Source organism: Rhinoderma darwinii, chromosome 3 (genome assembly GCF_050947455.1).
Source record: "Rhinoderma darwinii isolate aRhiDar2 chromosome 3, aRhiDar2.hap1, whole genome shotgun sequence".
In the NCBI taxonomy this organism is placed as follows: domain Eukaryota; kingdom Metazoa; phylum Chordata; class Amphibia; order Anura; family Rhinodermatidae; genus Rhinoderma; species Rhinoderma darwinii.
Genome location: NC_134689.1, coordinates 11,905,036 through 11,930,429, shown reverse-complemented (window position 1 = coordinate 11,930,429; position 25,394 = coordinate 11,905,036). Strand labels below are relative to the sequence as shown.

The window sequence follows — 25,394 nt, the reverse complement described above, 5'->3', positions numbered from 1 at the left end:
ATCCTGTTCACCTACAATTCGCAAAGTATTGTAAATAGCAAAGCCACAGTCAGCTGGTCATGAAACCCACCCTATCTATGAGTGACCGATGCAAGATTAATGGTTAATCCATCGCGAGTCCCTTTTTGTTTGTTTTTTTTAACAACTTTTTTAAATTTCACAATACAAGAAAAAAAGAAAAATCCTCTCCCGCTTACAAAATACAGAAACTCAGGACACAGTTTGCTTATTTGTGGCTCATCAATAGCAATGTATACGTAGGCATTTGTAGACACTTTTACGCTGCATAGGTAAGTAACTGAGGTGCTTTGTCGTAGCCTTGACGCTCAAGAGAAAGTCATATGAAGGGCAAAGGAGAAATTCTAGAGTATAAATTACTTTCTTGGATAAAAAGGTTCATCTCGGTCACCGCTATAAACGTTTGTAGAATCACATTTGGTATATTCCGTATAAAATTCAGAATCCCATTATCATGAGAAAAAAAAAAAGTTCCATAATGTCCTCCATTCTTATTTACTGTATGATCAGTGCAAATAACTCCTGCAAACAAGAGTAAGTCAAATATTGGCGGTAAAGCAGTTTCCCACCCCCCTCCAACTACTAAAAAATTAAAAAAAAAATTGTGAAAGGATGAAAAAAATAATTAAAATAAATAGTTTTGTGAATCCATCTATTCAGAAGACCTGAACTCGAAGACCTTTTTTTTTTCTTACAATTTTCCACCAAAAAATTTGCTGTAATTGGTCGTCTTACGTTTTGTTTTGTTTTTTGTCTTTGTAAATAATTTGCCTGCCATGATTTTTAGGGTATTAAAAAATAAATAAACGAAGCAACTACAAAAAGGACACCGGCTGTGGGTGATGTGTGTAGATAATGGTGTAAAGCAAGCCAGTCTACATCCTTTAACACTATGGGAATTCTCTGAGAATAGATTTCTTTGGTTTATATTTTAATTTTTTTTAAAGAATTTTTGCTTTCTTTCATTTTGTGGGAAATCCAAGAAATCCAATCTCATCTTTGCTCCTACAACAGATGGGATTGAAAAAGCTCATACAGATAATAAAATAAGGTTCGAATCAGAAGACCATCTACTGCCAATTACAATAAGGCTAAGTTCACACTGAGTTTTTTTACGCGGAAACCGCGGCAAAAAAAACTCGTCAAAAACGGCCCGAAAACGCCTCCCGTTGATTTCAATGGGAGGCGGGGGCGGTTTTCTCCCGCGAGCGGTAACACAGCCTCGCGGGAGGAAGAAGCAACATGCCCTATCTTCGGGCGTTTCCATCTCTGACCTCCCATTGACTTCAATGGGAGGCAGAGAAAGCATATTTTGCGGCGCTCAATGGCCGCGGGCGAAAAACGTGTGCAGGGAGAGGAAAATCTGCCTCAAACTTCCAAACGGAATTTTGAGGCAGAAATTCCACCTGCAAAAAAACTCTGTGTGAACATAGCCTAAGGGGAGGGGGGGGGGGGGGGATACTTTTTTTTTTATGCAAATATTAAACTTTTTCTTTTGTGGGGGTAAAAAGGGTGAGAGATTTACATCTTTTGATGGTTCGCTATGTTGTTATATGGAGAAAATTCATGTCAAATAAGAACATTTTTGACTAAACGCAAAAAAAATAAAAAATTCTAGGTAAAAAAAAAAATTTAAAAAAAAATTAGGCCTTTAGTGAGAAAATGGTAAAAACATGAAATATGAAAGCTCTAAATGGCTTTTTAACTTGCTGGTATAATTAATAATGGGAATGGTGGCATTGATTTTTTTTTTTTTATGGATTTACAAATTACTATCCATTGTCCAAACACAGTGAAAAGAATATATAGTACAGACATAAAATTTAAAAAAAATGAGGAAAATGTTAAATATTTAATTTTATATTACAAGAAATACAAAATCTAAAATCGGCTTTATATACAAGTGAATTAAAACACATTTGTTTTCAATTGTGGAGACTGGCACAGAAAAAGGGACCAAGTTGATGCAAACATATACAGAAAAAAAAACCCATATACAACAAAAAACATATACAACAAATGAGATCGGCTCAATGTATGAAAGTCCTTTTTTTTTTTTTCCCGCTTGAGCCAATGGTGGAACACTTAATGCCAAGTAGGGGTGGGGTATGGAAGATTGGTGATGGGGCTGACATAACCTGAACACAGGCACCTGGCATTTTTCTGCCAACTTCCAAATTAATTTTACCCTGAGATCCATGCAGTTTTATTGAAAGGCTGCTTGTTTGATGCAATGTCTAGATCGATAAAGCTTTTATATTTCAAATAAAAATGAGTAAATCCAGATCCCCTGACCACACTCCAAATAAAGCAGCGTGAGCTCACCAGTTCCTTACAGTAAAAGGCTGCAATATTATAAGGAGACATTTTTGCAAGGGTGCACTAAATAAAAAATAAAAAAAAATTGCTATAAAAAATTAAATTGATAAAATCCCACAAACTAAAAATAACATTCTATAACAAAAACCCAGAAATCTTTCTAGCACCAGACTGTATACTCTATGAATACTAGGAAAAGCTCAAAATATGCAAATATGACTTGTAAAAAACCTAAAAACAGCAAAATTAGCTTAGCCCTTAACTCTCAGGAAGATCATAGAGGGATCTCCAGAAAAAGATCATCTCCCACCTATTAATAAAATACAGTGTTGACTTTTTGCTTGGCCACGACACTGCCAATAGCTTACATAAAGTTTACAAACAAAAAAAAATTAAAAAAAAAAAAAATCGATAGCAAAATAAAACGATTAAAAAAAAACGCAAATAAAATAGTATTTCATGTTCATTTACAAAGAAAACAAAGCATCAAATCCCTGTTTAAGACTATCCTGAATATCAAGTAAAAGAAAACAAATCTCCCCCAATTTGTGGCCCTCCCTTTAACCACAAAAAAAAAAAAAAAAAACATAACAGAAAAAAGTTCACATTATTTAAAATCTAAAAATTAAAACGACCCTCAGAAATTCTCTGAAATAAATAATAATTACAAATAACCGAGAACAAAAAATAAAAAATCTAAAAAATCTGTATCAATAAATTATTGAAGAACACCAAGCACCCGCGTGCCCTCCGCCCAATCCATTCCCAGCTGCACATAGAAAATAAAAAATCAGAAGAGCAAACAAATTATATTCCAATTCCAAAAGGTAGAACGGTCCAACTACCACGTAAGAATCCTGATTCGTCAATTCTCCGGTTATTGCTGAGTGGATGTGGCACAGTGAAAGCAAAAAAAAAAAAAAAAAAAATATTATGTAAAAACAATAATAATCTTAAAACCATCTTTGTTCATCCGGCAGTGTTTGGTGTGGTACTTGTAGGTCCACCCTTGGTAGGAGAAAGACAAAAGGCTCCAGGCCTCCGCTCCTCAATACTGTTGTATGAATGAAAAATAGCAACAAAACAAAAAAATAAAAAAAATCGGTCGTCAAACAAAACAACGTGTGTGACCGTGCCGATTGAGTTTCAGGATTTTACCCAGGCGTTGCTTGGCAGTTGCCATGCCCTTCTTTGGCCGTTTACCTGCAAGTAGTATAACAAAAAATACATGAAGTTAGGTAGAATATATACATTTCAATACACCGTCCAAATACGGTAAAATAACAAAAAGGGTTGTTTCACAAAGACAACCCCTGTCCATATGCCCTTTTAGGGCACATGTCCTTCATAGGAGGGGGTCCCCCTGTTCAGGACTCCCTCTTTGAGAACCGCTTTACGAGTGGCTGCCGCTCTGGTAGACACGAGCCATCCATGTATTACATAGACGCCAGTTCATCTAAATGGCAGCTATGTAATACTACATATCCCCTCTAGGGGCCACTGCAGAGCAGATGTCTGGCAGGCAAAATCAACTGCTTGCCTGTCGGAAGCCAGACATGCGTCGATCAGTCGCTCTACCATATGAAAAGGGTTATTTAAGGAGTGGTCTCATCAGAATTTAGGAACCATTGGGTTCTTGTATTTGTGATGGTGGGTCAATGAGGTCTGTAAAAAAAAATAAAAAATGTAGTCCCCAGGTAGAGGTCTACCTTAACTACTACAAGCCTTTGATGGGGCACTAGAAGGTCTGTGACGTGGTGCGATCAGGTTGGTGACAATGTCCTGACAGACATATCCACCCCACAAGAAGCCTATATAGACGCAATACTCCTCACAGCCTAAAATGTATCCATTCTAGACAATCCCCTAATCTAAAACACATCGGCAGCACCAAACTCTCTCCTGTCTTGTTTGTTACAGTGTATCAGTGCAGGTAGAATGTACCAGTCTGCAGTCTAGCACGTCTATCACACAGAAAATACTATAGATGACAAAACTGTAGCAAACCCCATGCTGTGAGGAGTATTATTTCTGGGATGGCTGAAATCTGAAGAGGGTTGTCCAGTTAAATCCCAGTTCACATCATGTCGGTGCCCTACGTTCGTCGTGTACATCAGGAAAGCCCCCGACACACGATAAAGTGTCCACAGGGCTAATGAAGCCCTGTGTAAAGAAAAACAAAAGTGTCCTTTAGGGCCCAGTCGGGCTGGTGTACGTTCGTAGAAGTTATGAGCATTTTTCTAAATATGTAAATGAGCCTTTATTAGACAAGTGGGAGGTAACGGCAGCGATTCTCTGGAGGTGGAGCCTCCTCACAGCCTCTGATGCTGTCCAATCAGCATGAAGCTGCTTCACACAGTGTGAGAGACTGAGGCAGGAGGGAAGGGGGAGCAGTTCAAACAGCCATATCTCCGGCTGTGGAACACCTAGAACAGCGGTTCATTTGAAAGAGGAGATTCTAATCTTTCATATGACGCCAGGATCGCAGTTCTAGCTGTGAAACAACCGGAGATATCGGCAGTTTAAAAAAACAATCAGGAATGGCAGCCGTATACTATGTGATCCCGCCGTGTTGCTGGGCAGGGAAGGGGAGAAGCTGTATGATGATTGGACAGCGTCATACAGAAAACATTACACCGCCCAGAGTGACAAGAAAGAGTCACCTCCTGTTGGGCTATCAGAGCCACATTAACATATTTAGAAAAAATGCTCATAACTGCAAATATATATATATATTTTAAACAAATGACACTGTAGTGATCAGCATCATAGCGCCTATTAGATTAGAGAGATAGGGAATGGATAAACTGGTGACAGCGTCCCTTTAAACATTAACCTCGGGGAGTTTCCCCAGGGCCGGAGTCCCCGGGAAGAGAATCAAGCAGCACTTGGCCTCGGAGTTCCAGCCTTGGGGAAGCAACGGACGTCAGTGTTATATATTTACAGTGATGTCAGCGGTAACGCCCTGCCCGGGGACTGGAGACGACCCTTATCATGGACAGTGACATCAAGGGCTTTCCCAAGTGAGAATCCCCTGGCGAGAGTGCTTGCGATGCTCTGGCTGGGGACTCCATAGTCGAAAGCCTCTGACATCACCTTCTATATATGGACAGTGTTGTCAGAGGCTTCAAGTAGCGCTGTGCCCATGGAGCCTGGGAGACGTATCCCACCGTATGCCTATAAAGGAGGTATATGTCGAGGCTCCTCCCGATCTATATCAATGACTGAATTGTTCAGACGCAATGTAAATCAGGCCTAAGACGGTCCCTTTAAGCCACGGAACCGTGTGACCATTGTTAAGGACACCTGTGGGATCTTCATACCTTTAGTTGCCTGGTTACTAATAGGGGGTGGGTTTGAGGCAGGTCTCTTTGTTGGGTGCAGGGGCACAGTTGGTGAGGGGTCTCCATATATCCTGTCTGGACTCAGGCTTCCTTCACTAAAGTCACAGTCCCGAGGACTCAAGCAGCCCTCCTGGTCATATTTCTCATCGTGGTGGTATCTTGGAGAGTCCCAGCCTTCACTTTCAGAATAGCGTTTAATCTTGTGAGGGTGTCCGCTGGACTCTGATGAGTGCTCGCGCCGGTGAGATTTTGCAGCTTGGCAGAAATCCTGTGGTAAGACGAGGAAGAGTCGTAAAATGTACCGCCAAAAGTAACTAATCAGATCCCATCTGTCATGACTGCTTGCGATGAGCACAAGTCTTGGTAAATAAGCCGCAACTTGAGCCTTCAAACAAACTCTTAACTTCAGATCTTCTCGTGTCTTACCTGACCATCCGACCTGCAGGACGAATCCATCTGACTAATCCAAGCTGAAGTGTCTAGGCCGGTGTCTTCATTGCCATGGTGACCTGAAAATAAACACATGTAAAATAACGTAGTCAAAGTAAATACTACCGAGGCCTATTCTGTGTATTTCCTGCTTCTAACACAGATCAGCCATAACATTAAACCCACCCGCCTAATATTGTGCAGTCATCCCCAGATCACATGCACAGCCCTGACCCATCGAGGCATTGACTCCTTTAAGGGGTAACTAAACTTTCAGAAAACGTCTGACATATCATAGTGACATGTCAGCAGATTTGATCAGTGGGGGTCCGAGCATTGAGACCCCCACCGATTGCTAAAACGAAGCAGCAGGAGCACTCCGGTAAGCGCTGTGCCGCTTCGTTTTTTTTATCGGAAAGCCGAAGTACAGACTCAATAGAAAGTCTATGAGCCCGTACACCGAGAAAAGCTTTTCAGAAACAAAAGCGGCTCAGCGCTCACCAGAGCGATTCTGCCGCTTCATTTTAGCAATCAGTGGGGGTCCGGTGCTCGGACCCCCACCCATCAAAACGTCTGATGTTAGAAGTGTTCTGAAAGTGTAAGGTGCGGCCTCCGTGAATTGGACTTGATTTTCCAGCACGTCCCACAAATGATCAATCGGATTGAGATCTGGGGATTTTGGAGACAAGTCATCACCTTGAAGTCTTTCTCATGTTCCTCATCATTCCTGTACAGTGTCTGCAGTGTGGCGGGGGCATTATCCTGATGAGAGGGCGCTGCCATCAGGGAATATGTTACCATGAAGGGGGCACTTGTCTGCAGCAAGGTTTAGGTCGGGGGTACGTGTCACTTCCACATGAATGTCAGGACACAAGGTTTCCCAGTAGAACATTCTCCAGATCATCACACTGCCCCTGCCGACTTGTCTTCTTCCCATAATGCATTCTGGTGCCATTTCCTCCCCAGGCAAGCGACGCACACGCACCCGGCCGTCCACATGATGTAAAAGAAAACGTGATTCATCAGACCAGGCGCCTTCTTCCATTGCTCCAGTTCTGATGCTCACGTGTCCATTGTAGGCACTTTTGGCAGAGGTTAGAATTGGCACTCCGATGGGTCTGCGGCCCCATATACAGCAAGCTGCGATGCTCTGCGTGTCCTGACACTTTTCTGTAAGAGCCAACGGTAACTTTTTCAGCAATTTGTGCTACATTCACACTTCTGTGGGATCGAACCAGATGGGCTAGGCTTCGCTCCTCACACATGGCGCCTATGACCATGGTGCCGGTTCACCTTCCTTGGAGCACTTTCGGTAGGTACTAACCACTGCATACCGGGAGAACCCCAGAAGACCGGCCGTTTTGGAGTTGATCTGACCCAGTCGTCTATACATTACAATTTGGCACTTGTCACAGTCCCTCAGATTCTTACATTTTTTCCATTTCTCCTGCTTCCAACATCAACTTCAAGAACGGACTGGTCACTTGCTGACGAATATATATATATTCACCCCCCCTCTTTGTTAGGCGCCATTGTAACCATGATTGTCACTGGTTTTAATGTTATGGCTGATCACACGAAATAGAAGGGAGTAGGACTACAGGATCAGTCTAGTTTATAGTCTGTAACGATTGAGACACATAGGTCAGCATAGGAGCTGAATACACAAAACAAGAGGAAATTTGCACGGTTTCTTTATTAATTTTAGATGCGGAGAACTAAACGTATTAGTTCCGGACATGTGATGAGCTCATGTGGAGAAGGGATGTTCTTGATCTAACATATCTACATACAGTGGACACTAGGGGGAGTTCTCTGCATACAGATTTATAGAGCTTCCATTGAGTTTAATACTAGCTGTATACATTCATATGCAGTGAGCTCCCCCTAGTGGTGACTGCAGGTAGCGATCATTTATGAAGTCAGAGAAACAGCATGCCCCGTATACACTCCTGATGGGAGCCGGTTATACTGCTATCCTATATTTCAGCTGGTTTCTCATCTGCATTAATTTTTCTGATTGGTCATAGGAACAGGGGAGGGGGGACTGGACGTGCCAGATCAATCGCATGACAGATACCACCGTACCTGACGGAACCCATTGACTTTAATAGGTTTAGTCATGTTTTCCGTCATGGTGTCCATATTTTCATGGCACTAGTTTTATTTGGTTTAACTAGCGGAGCCTCTATCGCAGATGTGGACTTCGTCTTACTTCCAGCAGATAATTATTTCTGCTACCTGAGGGGGATCAGATGTGTTTGTGTCACGTTGACCCTTCTTACCATTATTCAGCAACTTCGGCTCTTCCGAGTCTGACGTCTCCTGAGAGAACTTTATGTGCAACTGAGGATAAACCCGCCCGATTATGCAGCCCGCGCTTTTTGCCTCTGCCGGTGACCGAGAGGGGTAGTGCAAAGATGCCATTGTGAGCATACCCTCGACTGCATCCTCCACCATGCTGGTTGAGCTTGGAAATTGACTGCAAGACGAAAAATATATATTACGGTATTCAGATTCTACATATGGGAGTCGATCACAATTACAATCTGGGTTTACCCACCAACTAAGGAACAGGAGGCAACCGCTTTAATCTAAGGACAACCCTTGTCAATATGCCAAGTTTATGGCACATGGACATTATAGTTGGGGGGACTCCTCTCTATTAGCCTGAGGGGAGAGTCAATGCAAAGAGCAGCTCTTGATCTGGAGCACTCGGACTGATCATGTAGGACATGACATGGTTGGCCATTAACTTTAGCGGGTGCCGGGTAATACTACATTTCCTGCCGGGGGGGAACCAATAGCAAGAACATCACGGAGAACCAAAACAAAGGGGCCCTTTAAGAAAAAACATTTAGATTTTTACCTTTTCCGTGGCGTTTCCGTAGCAGACCAGTAGTGATCTTCATCGCAGGTGGTCTCTGCGTCCTCTTCCTTCACATCCGCGGTGTCTTCCTGCCGCTGCTCGTCACCTGAGCTGTCCGAATCCTCTGAGACGCTTTTCTGCGGAGACCAACGGATTTAAATATTGAGACAATGCCGAACACCAAACAGGAATAAAACATTCGTCATTAAAAACAAGATAAATCCACTAGGTGGCGCTGAGGGAATTGCAGATATACAACGCTAAGTAGATTTCACTTCTGGAACCTAGGTATTCCCAGAACAGCCGAGAACATTTCCCGTAATGGCATTAACATGGGACATTGGCAGAGAAAGGAAACTGAGATCATGAAACCTAATGACCTTTAAATGATGTAAAAAAAATAAAACAATGATATATTGATCGGCTGAGGATCCTTTTTCTTCACATAAGCGTATAGTGAAAAACCGCACATGGCTCTGAATTATGCATCACCCTGGTAATTGACAGGGGCGGCTGGGAGTTGGCGGTGGTGTGGATGGCGGAAAAGCGATTTTTCCGTTCCCATTCTAGAAAGTGCAGAGCTCACGTCCTGATAATTACCCAGAATCCTCTCTAATTAGAGACAAAATTGCTCTACAGGAATTTGAAGTAACAGCCAGACTGATACTGGAATATTTTTGATAGCACTGGTGGAGCGCAATTCAGTTCCGCTTTGCCTACAGACTGGTCATCTGACCGATGCTCATCCCTCCACCCACCTGACCTAAAAAAAGAAGCAGCAACAGGATTTTGTATTATACACTACTGGCTACTGCTGGAGCAGCAAAGAAGCAATTTCTTCTAGGAGGCCACAGTGTCCCCCATAACTGTGCCAACCCCCATAATAGTGCTACCACTTCAGCTACTCCAGAAGGAGCACAGCACCGATTTGGTGGTTTTATGCCAGAGCGCGCCCCTTCCCCCGTAACAATGCAGTCAACAACTGTTATCCACACCTACCTGGTTAGTGCAACTGGTTTCGGATCCTTCAGAATCAGAAATATCGGAATATTCGGAAGTCCCGTACCTGAGCTCTGACTTGACACTTTCAAAAAACACTAAAAAAAATACAATGAAAAAAATAATTTAGAAACAGTCAACACTGTAGCGTCTGCAGGGGGAGGGTAATAAAAGCGGATGGCTGGATGGAGGGACGGCCAGGAATGTAGCGGTCACACGTACTATTTAGTGGTTTCTGATTTTCGCCTTTATCATCCGCCTCGGAGCTGGAGCACGGCTTCTCCAATTTGAAGTCCTTTGTGTTTTTCGACCTGGCCCGATCGTCTTCATCCTCGCTATCCGCAGTGTAGAGACTCCGGTCAGTGAATGGCTGTCTCTCATCTCTGTATAGAAGGAAGAGAGTCATGTTGGATAGGAATCCTGCTGAATTCACAAACTTTTTATTTATTAGGGGTGAAAACCTAGAGCTCGATTATTATTAGTAGGGTCACCTTTAGTTACCCTCTGTATGCACCTTATACAAGTAAGGGAACGGATTACCAAAAAGTGACTCGACTTTTCTTGTACTGATCCTGGGTTACAGCCGGTGTTATACTCCAGAGCTGTATTCACTATTGTGCAGGCTTCAGAGCTGAAATCTCCCAGCATTCCCCGCTTGTTCATAGTTTATTTTTTTCCCATTCTGGTAATTATCATCATTACAATATAGTAATCTCAATTCTCCCAGCAGAGAAAAATGCATTATTCCCACTCATCTAAACGCCTAAGGGTGTGTCTGTCAACAAGCCTGTCGACTGATTCCAATAGTAACCTGGAGAAAACTGAATGCACCTCTCGCTGTAACTCAGTATCAGTAAAGTATGATTAACGCTATGGGAAAGCTACTCAACTTTATATGTAGATCATACCTATATACAAACTGCAGAACGGTGCTTAAAGGGGAATTAATGCTTTAAAATGGAAATAAGACCCTAGTGAGTAAGTTTTATTGTTAGTTGCCAGGAGGAGCACAAAATGGTAGCATGCCTCCGTACTAGGGCCAAGGGCGTCCCCCAATTAGGATTTCGACCCACAGGATATAACCGGCAATAGACAGCAAAGCCTCGTAGTGTTCTCTGTATATCAATAGCAATAAGTGTAACCGATCATTTCATGAATACTATTCTTCCAGGATGCTAAATGTTACTTTATGGCACGCTGCAATACTAACTAGATGTACACTGTACAGAATCGAAAAAGCTACACAGCGAAACTCTTGATCTGGCATCTGAAAATTCATAAAGTCTGATAATCCAGAAACCATCTACGCCGGATTAAAGGAATTTTATTGTATTAGCTCTGACAATATAGAAACAGTTCCCCACTAGAGAAGGAATGATTTTGCGCGCGCACCTTACTATCCTTCCATTAGAAAGCAGCAGACGGAAGTCATTGTCTTTCATTTTCTTGTCCGGCACCGTTGAAGTTGGCTGTAATGCCTTCATATTTAATTTGTAAGTGCCCATGTCCTGAAAAAAGGGATAAAAGATTAACCCTAAAAAAAAACAAAAAACAACATCTTCTCCATTCACAAGTAGATCAGACAGGGTAACGGTCGGCATCAGGACATGTGAGATTCATGATCAGAATCTATGGCCACTTACCTCTTCCCATGGAGACATCTCCAACCGTTTCAACACCTCCCTAGTGTGTTGTTCCAGAATATCGAGGTTCGAGGGGGCTTTGCTGGCATGGTCCCGCAGCCGCCTTGCTTGTCGCTTGGAATGATGAGATGATTTCTCGTGCGAGGATCGTGAGAGTGGACACAGCTCGTGGATTCCCTGAGATTTGACTGGCTTGCTTCCTTCCTCCTGCAACCAAGTGCACAAGTCTATTTTACAGCCTTTCTACTAGGACTTATCCGTAGCTTATATTACCATCATTCTACATACTGTATTATACTCCAGAGCTGCATTTACAACTCTGCAAGCTTCAGAGCTGGAATCTCCCAGCATTCCCTGCTTGTTCAATGGTTTGCACATAACTTCTGATAATTTGCATTATGGGAAGTGTTGTCTACACCAAGCACTGTACAGTAATCTGATGCAGGAAAAGCTAACTGTCGCCCCTGCATTATAGAAGCTTAGCTAAGCTGTTAGGGGTGTGTCTGACAACAAGCTTGTTGTCAGTTTCCAACAACAACCAGAAGAATTGTGAATGTAGCTCTGGAGTATATAGAATACAGTCTGTAACTCAGGATCAGTACAGGATAAGTAATGTATGTATACAGTGACTCCAAATTTCACTGTCTAGTTTGATAGAAATCTAATTGTGCTCCCACAATATGAGTAAATTATATAGTTCACTGAAGTAACAATAAAGTAAAAAATACCTTTTAATTAGTAACTAGTTAAAAACAGGGGTAACACACCACTGTGACATAAGCCCCACCGTGATTGTTAAAAAACGTATTAAACAAAAAACACTGAGTCATTGTGATACATCTAACTCGGTGTTTATAACAATATTATGTCTGGAAACAGCATATATCCAGGGCACATCAATAGTACAATCCCAAAATAAAGCACAGGCGTCCGAATAGATCGGGTCTCCTAGTACTGGGTGTAACACGATATGACTATCCCCAATGCAAACATTCCATAAACAGTACAACGACCCTACGCGTTTCAGGTACTCATCCTCAGGGGTCCGTATAATGGTAACTCTGGCCTTCACACCAGCGATAGAATCCTTTAACAGCAGATATTCTGCTGTGCGTCACGGCAAAGATGCACGTATTGATGTCAACGGCATACTTCATTGCAGGCGCTACGTTACTATAAACGCTAAACTCCACCCCTCGTATTCTAGCGGCAAACATGAACTGACCAATCCCCACACCCTCACGATTAGTGACACCTGCCCATGTGACCCCCCGCCGTCAGCTGACAACCAGGGGTCATCATCGGCCGCATCAAACCGCACGCGCAGGCGCAGTAGAAGTCAGGGACAATTCGCCCAGACTGCCAAAATAGGAGAAGGTAAGCGCTACACGATAATGGATTGTAAGTAAATCTCGCGGGACAGTTAAACACCGCAAGTAGGCTACCTCACAAAGCAACTAAAAATGTAATTAATCACATGTAGGGTGGAAGGAAATACGATCCCTCATGACATGGGGGACCGAGAGACGATCGCCGTTAAAAAACGGCAGACCAATAGGGCCATCTCAAACCTACATGTGTTAGGCAAAAATGAACTCACCCACCCCCTGGGCAACCCAAGGGAGATAGGTCGTCCATACGGAGTGTTAAATAAAACATGTATAATTAGTCTGCTCATTTAAACCTGCTGGATGTATGCATTCCAGTCTGTGGATCCATTGTGCTTCTTTGCGTAAAATCAGGTTATCCCAATCACCTCCTCTTTTGGGGGGTCTAACAAGTTCAATAGCTTGAAACTTTAAACATGCTGCCTGGCCTTGGTGTTTGGCATGCACATGCTTAGATATTGGGGTGTCCCTATCATGGACAATATCTCCAACATGCTCCCTAATACGGCGACGAAATTGTCGTGCTGTTTTTCCCACATAGTTAAGGGGGCATGGACATGTGATTAGGTAGACCACTCCCGCAGTCTTGCAATTGACATAATCCCGAATAGTGTATTGTTTCTGTGTGGTGACGCTAGTGAAGCTATTACCTTTAAAAATGAAATCACAGGCTTTACAACTACCACACCTAAAGGTGCCTGGTATTTGTCTGTCCAGCCACGTGCCCCTAGGTGAAATGGGGTCAAAACAGCTGTGCATGACTCTGTCCCTTATATTTTTCCCTCTCCGATAGGTGACAGACGGCCTCTGTGTGATTTGATCTACCAGATCTGTATCAGAACTGAGAATACGCCAATACCTATTCAGTATCTGCATAATATCATTTTGTTTGGAATCATAGGTACCTATGAGTCTTGTGACCTGTTCTTCTTTCCGTTTTTTAGGGACCAGAAGACATTGCCTATCAGCATCCCTTGCTCCCTCATAGGCCTTCCTGATAACCCTCTCGGGGAAACCTCTGTCCTTCAATCTTGTTTTGAGCTCCTTGGCCTGGAACTCAAAATCACCCATAGAACTACAATTCCTACGTACTCTCATAAATTGGCCTTTTGGTATGCCACTTTTGAGGGAATGGGGATGACAGCTATTCCATTGCAGGAAACTATTTGTTGCTGTTTCTTTCCTATGTACCTTAGTGTGGATTGTGCCATCTGATGTTTTTGTGATTTTCAAATCTAAAAAAGACAATTCTTTCTCACTGATTTCACATGTGAATTTAAGTCCTACATCATTCTTGTTGAGGGCTGCTACAAAATTATGGAACTCATCCGCTGTAGAGTTCCAGAGGATCAACACGTCATCAATATATCTAATCCATAATCCAACAGATGAAGTCCAATTGACAAATTTGTCCCCAAAGACAATTGTCTCCTCCCACCAGCCAAGAAATAAATTTGCATAGGTGGGAGCAGCAGGACTCCCCATTGCAGTACCACATTTCTGATGGAAAATTTTGTCTTCAAAAATAAATATATTTCTTTCAAGAACAAACTGTAATAACTGCATGACAAACTGGTTATGAGCTACAAACTGGGTACCTCTAGATCCCAAATAGTACTCGACCGCTTTATAGCCACATTTGTGCGGTATGGATGAATACAACGCCTCGACATCCAGACTCGCCAAAATTGTATCTTTCTCCAGGGAAATGCCATCAATCTGTTTCAGGACATCCATTGTGTCACGCACATATGATGTGAGACTCAAAACAAAGGGACGCAACACTTGGTCAACATACGTGCTCACATTTTGAGTTAAATTATTTATGCCTGAAACAATAGGTCTGCCACGTAAAGGAGGATAACCTTTGTGGATTTTGGGCAGGCTATAGAAACACGCCATAACAGGAAATTGTGGGTATAAAAACCCAAATTCCCCTGCACTAATCAAAGATCTGCTCTTTGCATCACTCAAAATGCTCAGCAACTCTTTCTTGAATAATGCCGTGGGGTTATCCTTTAAAATGGTATAGCAGTCATGGTTAAATAAAATGTCCTCACACATCTTCTTATAGCCATCCCTGCTCATGACCACAATGTTCCCACCTTTATCGGATGATTTGAGAACAATATTCTCTTTTTTCTCTAAAGTGGTCAGAGCTAATCGTTCAGACCAAGACAAATTATTATCCATTCCCCTGCTATCCTGACTGAGACTTTTGATCTCATCTCCCACCATATCCACAAATAAATCCACATTGGTAAAGTCTCCTATAGGTGGCAATTTCCTACTCTTCATTTTAAGGTTGGTGAAGGGACCTATACCTGGAGTGCGTCCAGATTCCTCTAATAGCCCCTCAAGGACCGAAAGACCTTCCATATCAGACTCCTCTAGGCCTAATTCCATGCATTTTTTTCTATTATGGTGTTTAAAAAATTTTATCCATTTAAGTTTGCGAGCAAATAAATTGAGATCTTTTATCCACGAAAATGAGTCAAATTTAACTGTAGGGACAAAGGAAAGTCCCTTTTCTAATAGTGTAATCTCTGATGCACTCAAATTATATTCAGAAAGGTTAATGATTTGAAGCCTATCCATGTTATTCCCCTTCACTAATCCTTTTGACCCCTCAGCATATAGCGGGAAATGGGAGGATTGTTGGCTAAAAAATTATTGCCACTATTAGAAGAGGCTCTCCCACGGCCTCTATTTCTACTTCTTGCTCCTCCCCTAAATTTATGTTTCCCACCCAGTTTGTCATGCAGTTATTACAGTTTGTTCTTGAAAGAAATATATTTATTTTTGAAGACAAAATTTTCCATCAGAAATGTGGTACTGCAATGGGGAGTCCTGCTGCTCCCACCTATGCAAATTTATTTCTTGGCTGGTGGGAGGAGACAATTGTCTTTGGGGACAAATTTGTCAATTGGACTTCATCTGTTGGATTATGGATTAGATATATTGATGACGTGTTGATCCTCTGGAACTCTACAGCGGATGAGTTCCATAATTTTGTAGCAGCCCTCAACAAGAATGATGTAGGACTTAAATTCACATGTGAGATCAGTGAGAAAGAATTGTCTTTTTTAGATTTGAAAATCACAAAAACATCAGATGGCACAATCCACACTAAGGTACATAGGAAAGAAACAGCAACAAATAGTTTCCTGCAATGGAATAGCTGTCATCCCCATTCCCTCAAAAGTGGCATACCAAAAGGCCAATTTATGAGAGTACGTAGGAATTGTAGTTCTATGGGTGATTTTGAGTTCCAGGCCAAGGAGCTCAAAACAAGATTGAAGGACAGAGGTTTCCCCGAGAGGGTTATCAGGAAGGCCTATGAGGGAGCAAGGGATGCTGATAGGCAATGTCTTCTGGTCCCTAAAAAACGGAAAGAAGAACAGGTCACAAGACTCATAGGTACCTATGATTCCAAACAAAATGATATTATGCAGATACTGAATAGGTATTGGCGTATTCTCAGTTCTGATACAGATCTGGTAGATCAAATCACACAGAGGCCGTCTGTCACCTATCGGAGAGGGAAAAATATAAGGGACAGAGTCATGCACAGCTGTTTTGACCCCATTTCACCTAGGGGCACGTGGCTGGACAGACAAATACCAGGCACCTTTAGGTGTGGTAGTTGTAAAGCCTGTGATTTCATTTTTAAAGGTAATAGCTTCACTAGCGTCACCACACAGAAACAATACACTATTCGGGATTATGTCAATTGCAAGACTGCGGGAGTGGTCTACCTAATCACATGTCCATGCCCCCTTAACTATGTGGGAAAAACAGCACGACAATTTCGTCGCCGTATTAGGGAGCATGTTGGAGATATTGTCCATGATAGGGATACCCCAATATCTAAGCATGTGCATGCCAAACACCAAGGCCAGGCAGCATGTTTAAAGTTTCAAGCTATTGAACTTGTTAGACCCCCCAAAAGAGGAGGTGATTGGGATAACCTGATTTTACGCAAAGAAGCACAATGGATCCACAGACTGGAATGCATACATCCAGCAGGTTTAAATGAGCAGACTAATTATACATGTTTTATTTAACACTCCGTATGGACGACCTATCTCCCTTGGGTTGCCCAGGGGGTGGGTGAGTTCATTTTTGCCTAACACATGTAGGTTTGAGATGGCCCTATTGGTCTGCCGTTTTTTAACGGCGATCGTCTCTCGGTCCCCCATGTCATGAGGGATCGTATTTCCTTCCACCCTACATGTGATTAATTACATTTTTAGTTGCTTTGTGAGGTAGCCTACTTGCGGTGTTTAACTGTCCCGCGAGATTTACTTACAATCCATTATCGTGTAGCGCTTACCTTCTCCTATTTTGGCAGTCTGGGCGAATTGTCCCTGACTTCTACTGCGCCTGCGCGTGCGGTTTGATGCGGCCGATGATGACCCCTGGTTGTCAGCTGACGGCGGGGGGTCACATGGGCAGGTGTCACTAATCGTGAGGGTGTGGGGATTGGTCAGTTCATGTTTGCCGCTAGAATACGAGGGGTGGAGTTTAGCGTTTATAGTAACGTAGCGCCTGCAATGAAGTATGCCGTTGACATCAATACGTGCATCTTTGCCGTGACGCACAGCAGAATATCTGCTGTTAAAGGATTCTATCGCTGGTGTGAAGGCCAGAGTTACCATTATACGGACCCCTGAGGATGAGTACCTGAAACGCGTAGGGTCGTTGTACTGTTTATGGAATGTTTGCATTGGGGATAGTCATATCGTGTTACACCCAGTACTAGGAGACCCGATCTATTCGGACGCCTGTGCTTTATTTTGGGATTGTACTACTGATGTGCCCTGGATATATGCTGTTTCCAGACATAATATTGTTATAAACACCGAGTTAGATGTATCACAATGACTCAGTGTTTTTTGTTTAATACGTTTTTTAACAATCACGGTGGGGCTTATGTCACAGTGGTGTGTTACCCCTGTTTTTAACTAGTTACTAATTAAAAGGTATTTTTTACTTTATTGTTACTTCAGTGAACTATACAGTGACTCCACCAGCAGAATAGTGAGTGCAGCTCTGGAGTATATTACAGGATGTAACTCAGGATTAGTACAGGATAAGTAATGTTATGTATATACACAGTGACTCCACCAGCAGAATAGTGAGTGCAGCTCTGGAGAATAATACAGGATGTAACTCAGGATCAGTATAGGATAAGTAATGTAATGTATGTACACAGCGACTCCACCAGCAGAATTGTGAGTGCAGCTCTGGAGTATAATACAGGATATAACTCAGGATCAGTACAGGATAAGTAATGTAATGTATGTACACAGTGACTCTACCAGCAGAATAGTGAGTGCAGCTCTGGAGTATAATACAGGATGTAACTCAGGATCAGTACAGGATAAGTAATGTAATGTATGTACACAGTGACTCCACCAGCAGAATAGTGAGTGCAGCTCTGGAGTATAATACAGGATGTAACTCAGGATCAGTACAGGATAAGTAATGTAATGTATATACACAGTGACTCCACCAGCAGAATAGTGAGTGCAGCTCTGGAGTATAATACAGGATGTAACTCAGGATCAGTACAGGATAAGTAATGTAATGTATATACACAGTGACTCCACCAGCAGAATAGTGAGTGCAGCTCTGGAGTAGAATACAGGATGTAACTCAGGATCAGTACAGGATAAGTCATGTATGTACACAGTGACTCCACCAGCAAAATAGTGAGCGCAGCTCTAGAGTATAATACAGGATTGTAATGTATGTACATAGTGACACTTATTTTTATGTCAATTATTTTATATAAAGTGTACAATTGTGTTCAAGGGTGGACATACCCTTTTACTAGACCACCCTAATTAAGGGTAATTCTTGATTAACCGTGTATAATGTAAACTTATTGTTATATATGTAATCGAATTGTACAACCCCCCCAAGACGGACGATGGGGGTCAGATGTGAATCTCCAACATTTATCAAGTTGTTCCTAAAGCATTTTGGCATTACCCCAAAGTATTTCACAACGATAAACAGTGTTTGTCGAGCAGAACGATGAACACCGTGCTCCATAAAGCGACTTGGTTGCATAATGAAAGTGATTTCACAATCAGTATTGTGCGGGGAGTTCACGGTCCCTGCATGATCTCTGTATTCGTCAATAGAAGGTAATTGAATTTATAAGTCCCTTGATAGACAAGCAACGCAGGAAGCAGAAAAGTCAATACGCGAAGGAAAAGACATCATCGTATATAAGAGGTTCAGCAGGGGCTGAAAAACCTGCAGCAACGAACACGAGGCAAGGAATAGAAAAATAACTGGAGTGCCGGTCAGTCACAGGGATGGCCCCAAATCCCAAATCATGTATCAATCACAGTTTGGTTTTATTTTTACATAGAATTGCGGCATCTAAGCTTTTACCGGAAAATTTTGTCATAAAAAAATAAAAAATAATATATATATATATATATATATATATATATATATATATATATATATTAATTTAAAAAAAATTATATTTGGTCTTGGACCTTTTTGGTCTGGCCTTAGAACACAAAATGAAAAACAAAAAGTATAACAAAGAAAACCAAAACAACATTTCAAATATTAAGAAAAGTCTAAACGAATCCTTTCGCTGCTTTATCAATTTTCACACTTTTGATCTACGCAAATAAGACTGGATTTATAAAATACAGAAACGTACACTTTACAATCATTGGCGCCTTCATGCACTTTTGTATCTAACTTTTGTGTTACACAATGTTACAGTTTAGGACTCAGTTTATACGTTTCCAAATCACCAAAAACTAAAGCGATCAAAATCTCTGCGATCAAGATGCCGGTACACATCAGTTACGGCGCTGACAATTGGTCTGATTAGAAGTGTAACTGCTCCTCTCCTCACCCTGTATAATGTCCCGATATATAATAACAGAATATCCGGTTCTTACCTCGACAGAGCGAATCACTTTCGACAGCTCTTTAACAAGATTCCCGGGTCGAATGTTTTCTGGGATTTCAAAAGCGTGTTCTGCTACAGACTGGAGAGAGAGACGAGTGTCAGGAGAGCGCGGGCCGATCATACAGAGAAGGAAGGGTCACATTAAAGTGAACGACCACCCGCCAAAATATCACCCAACTGAGCTTGTATAGGAAAACGGGGGAAAAAAAACAAAAAAAACAGATTTCGCTGCTTTTTGCATCTTTTGTGTTTCGGCGTTCATCGTGCGATTTAAATAACTAATAACTTTCTTGATTGGGTCATAACGATGGCGGCGATACCTTATATATGCGTATTTTGTATTTATTTTCAAAATAAAAATGGATTTTATTTTTACTGTGCAAATATTTTTTTACATTTTTTAATGAATTTTATTTAAATTGTTTTTTTCTTAGTCCCTCTGGAGACTAAAAAAAAACAAAAAACAAGGGGTTAAACGGCCGGGATCGGAGGATACGTCGATCTCTGCCATTGTAGCAGGAACCGAACACAATCACGTACATGCAATTCAGAATGCGGGAATGGGACACTTCCTGTGTCGCGCATGTACGTGATTATGCGTTAAAGGGATTGTGCAGGTTTAGGTCCCATGCACACGGCCGTGCCCGTAATCACGGCCCTGCGATTGCGGGAACAGACGGCACCCCGCATTCTCGGGCCGTGCTCCCATACAAAGTATGGGAGCACGGCACATAAAATGCAAAAGAACAGGCACGTTCCATTATTTTCGGAACATTTCTACGCCACGGACACCCATCTATAGCGATACGGAGATGTGGCCGCGGCCAATATAACTTAATGGGTTCGTAATTGCGGACCGTGTTACGGCCCGCAATTACGAAGGATTTTTACGGTCGTGTGTATGGGGCCTTAGAAAAATGTGGCTGCTTTCTTTTGCAAACAGCACCACACATGTCCACAGGTTGTGCCTGGTATTGCAGCCGCATCCCAGACACTTCAATAGCGCTGAACTGCAATACCAGACACAACCTGTGAACAGGTGTAGCGCCATTTCCGTAAAATACATTACATTTACAAATACATTTCTAATCTGCATCTCCTTAATAACCCCCCCCCCCTCCCCAGAATCTCCTTCTCCATGAACGTCACTTACCTCTTTTTTCATCCAGCTCTTCAGAGCAGTAATTAATGCCTTCACACCTTGCTTTAAATAATTTGGAGGATGGAAACCATCTTCTCTGAGCTCTGAAGAAGGGAGAGAAAGTGAAAATCGATAAGCTCGCAATTATTTCTGGTAAGATTTGTAATATTCTCAAAAGGTCAAACGTCAGATTGAGGCTGCGGCGGCGGCGGCGGGCCTCTTACCTTTCAAAGTTTCAAGTAGGTTTTTGGCCACAAACCAACAAATTGCCTCAAAGAAAGGAAACTTGAAGAGATCTGGGGTCTTCAATCTTTTTTCCATCTCGTAACACCTGGTAAAAACGATCAAACTTAGTCACGGCGCTGCAATTTTTATAGGTGAATGTGAAGGAGAATAGTACGAATGAATTATTGGCAGATGAGAGGGTCCGGCTTCAGAAATCCCCAGCGGTTATGGTCTGGGAAGAGGCGTTAATAGACGGATAGTCAAAGGGATTGAACACCCCCCCCCCCCCACCCTCTAAGACGTCCACATGACCCCATTTTTATTATAAAACAGTTTGCTTAAAAAGGAATATCGACCCTTTTCGTTAACGGGCGCAGAATTCTGTGATGATGAACTTCTTAATATATCTTTGTAGCAGACGGAGCTTAATTTTTCTGTTACAGAGCTCCAAATCCTCAGCATAGGCAGAGTTAAATGATAAAAATTCTGCTTACCTGCTGGTACCACTAGGGGGAGCTCAGTGTACATACATTGATGTCAATCATAAAAACGGTATGCAGTCAGCTCCCATGCTCCATCTAGTGGCGGCAGTCAGAATTGAATTATCTAACATTATAAAAGGTGTATTAGGAAATTAATCAGCACAGAATATGGACCTAAAAATCACTGGGTTTTTAAAAAAGGTGGAGATCGACTTTAACCCCTTAATGACCAGCCTATTTTAGACCTTAATGATCAAGCCATTTTTTACGTTTTTCCATAGTCTCATGCCAAGAGCTATAACTTTTTTATGCTTGCATCGACGCAGCTGTATAAGGTCTTGTTTTTTGCGGGACAAGTTGTAATTTTTAATAGCACCATTTTGGGATACATAGAATTTATTGATTAACTTTTATTAACTTTTTTTGGGGGGGGGGGGGGGGAGGAATAGAAAAAAACCCTGCAATTTCGCCACCCTTTTTTGCGTCCTAAATTTACGCTGTTTACCGTGTGGTATACATAACATAATAACTTTATGCAGCGGGTTGTTGGGATTGCAACGATAACAAATTTCAATAGATTTTTTTATGCTTTACTACTTTTACACAGTGAAAACCTCTTTTTTTTTTTCAAAATTATTTGTTCTTGTGTCTCCGTATTTGAAGAGCCGTAACTTTTTTTATTTTTTCACCGATGCAGTTGTATGAGGGCTTTTTATTTTGCGGGACGACTTGTAGTTTTTATCGGTACCATTTTGGAGTAGTGGTGACTTTTTGATCACATTTTTTTTAAAGGCTGGATTCAAGGAAAACAGCAATTTTTGCATGATTTTATTTTTTACGCCGTTTACCGTGCGGGTTAAATGATGTAATACCTTTATAGTCAGGGTCGTTACGGACGCGGCGATACCAAATATGTGTAACTTTACTTTGTTTTCATTAAAAAAGCCGTTTGTAAGGGGAAAAAGCGGGTTTTTCATTTTTTTATTAAACTTTTTTTTATTTTATTTTTAACTTGTCCCACTAGGGGACTTCACTATGCGATTATCCAATCGCATTCATAATAAACTGCAATACTTCTGTAATGCAGTGTATTATGCCTGTCCGTGTAAAACTGGAATGACCTAGCAGGCATTCACTACAGGCAGACCTGGGGGCCTTTATTAGGCCCCCGGCTGCCATAGAAGACACAGACACTCAGGGATCTTATCGCCGGGTGCCGATGGGATGAGAGGGAGCTCCCTCCCCCTCTCCAAAACCACTCCCCTATTGAGCGCCGCATTTGAAGGGTTAAATGGGTGAGATCGATACGGATATCGATCAGGGATGCCCCGAGCCCTCAGCTACCTCTAGTAGCGGAGAGCAGGGAGATCTAACGGCTCCCTGCTCTGTTTATTTATTCCGACGCAGCGCTGTAATAAAGCTATTGCATCGGAATAAAGCCTGTTAGTGGCCGCCATAAAACCACTATGGGGCGGTCACGAACGGGTTAAAGTGGACAAACTCTATCCACATTTGCAGGAAGAAAAAATGTGCTGGATCATATACGGCGCTGCTGATAATAAAGGTTGGATGGACACTTGGCCTGATGAAGACGCTGGTTCAGTGTTGAAACGCGTCGGCTTTATTATTTATTTTTGGATTTCAAAACACTGGAACGGCTTCTACCTTTATTACCAGCAGCGCCGTATACGGTCCACCAAATTGTTTCTTCCTGCAAATACTTTACAGCAGTAACTGCCCCCAGCGGTCTAATGATATCTATTCCATTATAAGCCTACAACAGCGTTGTGCCTGAGCTCAATTGCTCAGTTTTCCTCAGTTTTATTCCATTACTTTTGGCGATCTGCGCTATGTGGCGCCGTGCATGGTTTGCTTTCTTCTCCAAAATCTATCCACAAGTATAGGGACAAAAAAATAAAATAATAAAATTTACCTGAGCTGCATGCCAATGTTTAGGTTGTGCAGAAAGTTCCCACCATAGGCCATGCAATCCTGAGACGTGAGGACAGCGTGAATCCAGCCTGTAACCAAATGATATATCGATTAACAAGATCCTGGAGGCAACTTAGCAATGAAAGAACAAAAAACACAAAAAATGTAATTAAAATTTGACCCATGGAATCGGATGGACTACACAAGTAGTACCCCCTCCCCCCCAAGAGACAGTAAAAGTAGTACCCCCCCCCAGGGAGACCGTACAAGAAGTACTCCCCCTCGAGACACAGTACAAGTAGTAACCCCCCCTAGACAGATGACGTGTACACACACCACAGGTTAAAAACCTAGACATACATATAAATGTCCCCCCATTTGTGTCTACCAAATACTTTGAGGAGTGAAGTTATTTTTCGATTTAATGTCAATGAATTATATTGTAAAAAGTTCTGCAACATTCTAATATGCTTTAGATTTCAATTCTTCACCATTTGCAAGATCTCTGCTTGATGTCAGTGAATGGAAAACATCTTGTTTACATTACACCTAATACTTCCCACAGCTGAGAGTTCGCTACAATCGTATCCAGTCTAGACAATCCACTGTGAGCTAAACAGCTTGAAGTCAGGTTTGCCGATCTATCGGAGGACCCACTCGCTGACGCCCATATGCCCTACAGGGGGCATACGGACAGGTGTTGCTGGCAAAACCCTTTAAGACTAGAGCTCCACAGTGAAACGGAGTCACCGACGACCAAACCAAAGCATTACTGCGACTCGAAGAGAAAATTTCTAAAAAGTTGCAAGGACCCTGTTGACCTTTGGGAAAAGTTAGGGATATTAACGTGAATTGCGGACGACTGTTATGGAGTCCTAGCCCATGCGACTAATGGCGGCCCCACGCGCTGAGCTATGCTCCCAGACAGACGGCCCGGTGATGCGTTTGACCATCAATATCAGAAATTCGACTTACCTGTTGGGAGAAAGAGTGTGTGCCCCTGTTTCAGCACACACTTGTAACAGTTATCCACCTTGTCCCCAAAAAACTCCTCGCTTTGGGTAACTGAAGAGCTCCACGATTCATACAGTGCCAGGTTTTCATCTGTGGGCTTTATCAAGTAAAAAATCTTTTCCCCCTGGAAACAAAAACACACAATTGGTTTCTAGTTATTTCACCGTCACGTAAGATCAGTCCCCAAAAATCACAAGAAAACAAAACGTAAAGTGACCGTTCACCTACAGGACCTCCAACGGGTCCCAACCGGCGTCGACACATATTTCTTAATACACCTTTATAGTGGTCAGGGCTCCGTTTTCTTTTCTAAAACAGAGCTCCAAATACGCTACAAAGTAGAATGATAATATTCTGCTATCTAGCGGGCCACCACTAGGGGGCGCTCACTGCATACGGATTACACATTCAACTCAATAACAATGATTTTTTTAATTAAATAGAGAGAGTGTGTATCCTGGTGATAGGTATTCATGCGTCAAAACGACGGAACCCTCGCACAACGGAGTCAAACTGAAACCGTTGGCACCGGATCCGTCACCATTGAAATGAATGGTGATGGAAACGGAAACCTATGGATTCAGTTTGTGTCAGTCAGGGCTCCGTTCCGACGAAAAGCACCGACAGAAAGTCGGAATG

At 42.2% G+C, this 25,394-nt stretch overlaps 1 protein-coding gene across 1 annotated transcript in view; it reads right to left on the bottom strand.

Annotated features, from left to right (window-relative positions):
- Positions 1–1,851: 1,851 nt before the first annotated feature.
- Positions 1,852–25,394, bottom strand: part of KDM7A (lysine demethylase 7A) — a 62,038-nt gene continuing 38,495 nt past the window's right edge. The window contains exons 7-20 of the mRNA XM_075859815.1: positions 24,717–24,879; positions 23,743–23,830; positions 21,327–21,433; positions 21,115–21,206; positions 19,951–20,040; positions 11,622–11,828; positions 11,371–11,486; positions 10,201–10,361; positions 9,979–10,076; positions 8,980–9,116; positions 8,396–8,592; positions 6,108–6,190; positions 5,661–5,949; positions 1,852–3,540 (exon numbers count right to left, since the gene is read on the bottom strand). Of these exons, the coding sequence (XP_075715930.1) occupies positions 3,446–3,540; positions 5,661–5,949; positions 6,108–6,190; positions 8,396–8,592; positions 8,980–9,116; positions 9,979–10,076; positions 10,201–10,361; positions 11,371–11,486; positions 11,622–11,828; positions 19,951–20,040; positions 21,115–21,206; positions 21,327–21,433; positions 23,743–23,830; positions 24,717–24,879 (1,923 nt within the window). The 3' untranslated portion in view covers positions 1,852–3,445. The remainder of the gene's footprint in view (positions 3,541–5,660; positions 5,950–6,107; positions 6,191–8,395; positions 8,593–8,979; positions 9,117–9,978; positions 10,077–10,200; positions 10,362–11,370; positions 11,487–11,621; positions 11,829–19,950; positions 20,041–21,114; positions 21,207–21,326; positions 21,434–23,742; positions 23,831–24,716; positions 24,880–25,394) is intronic.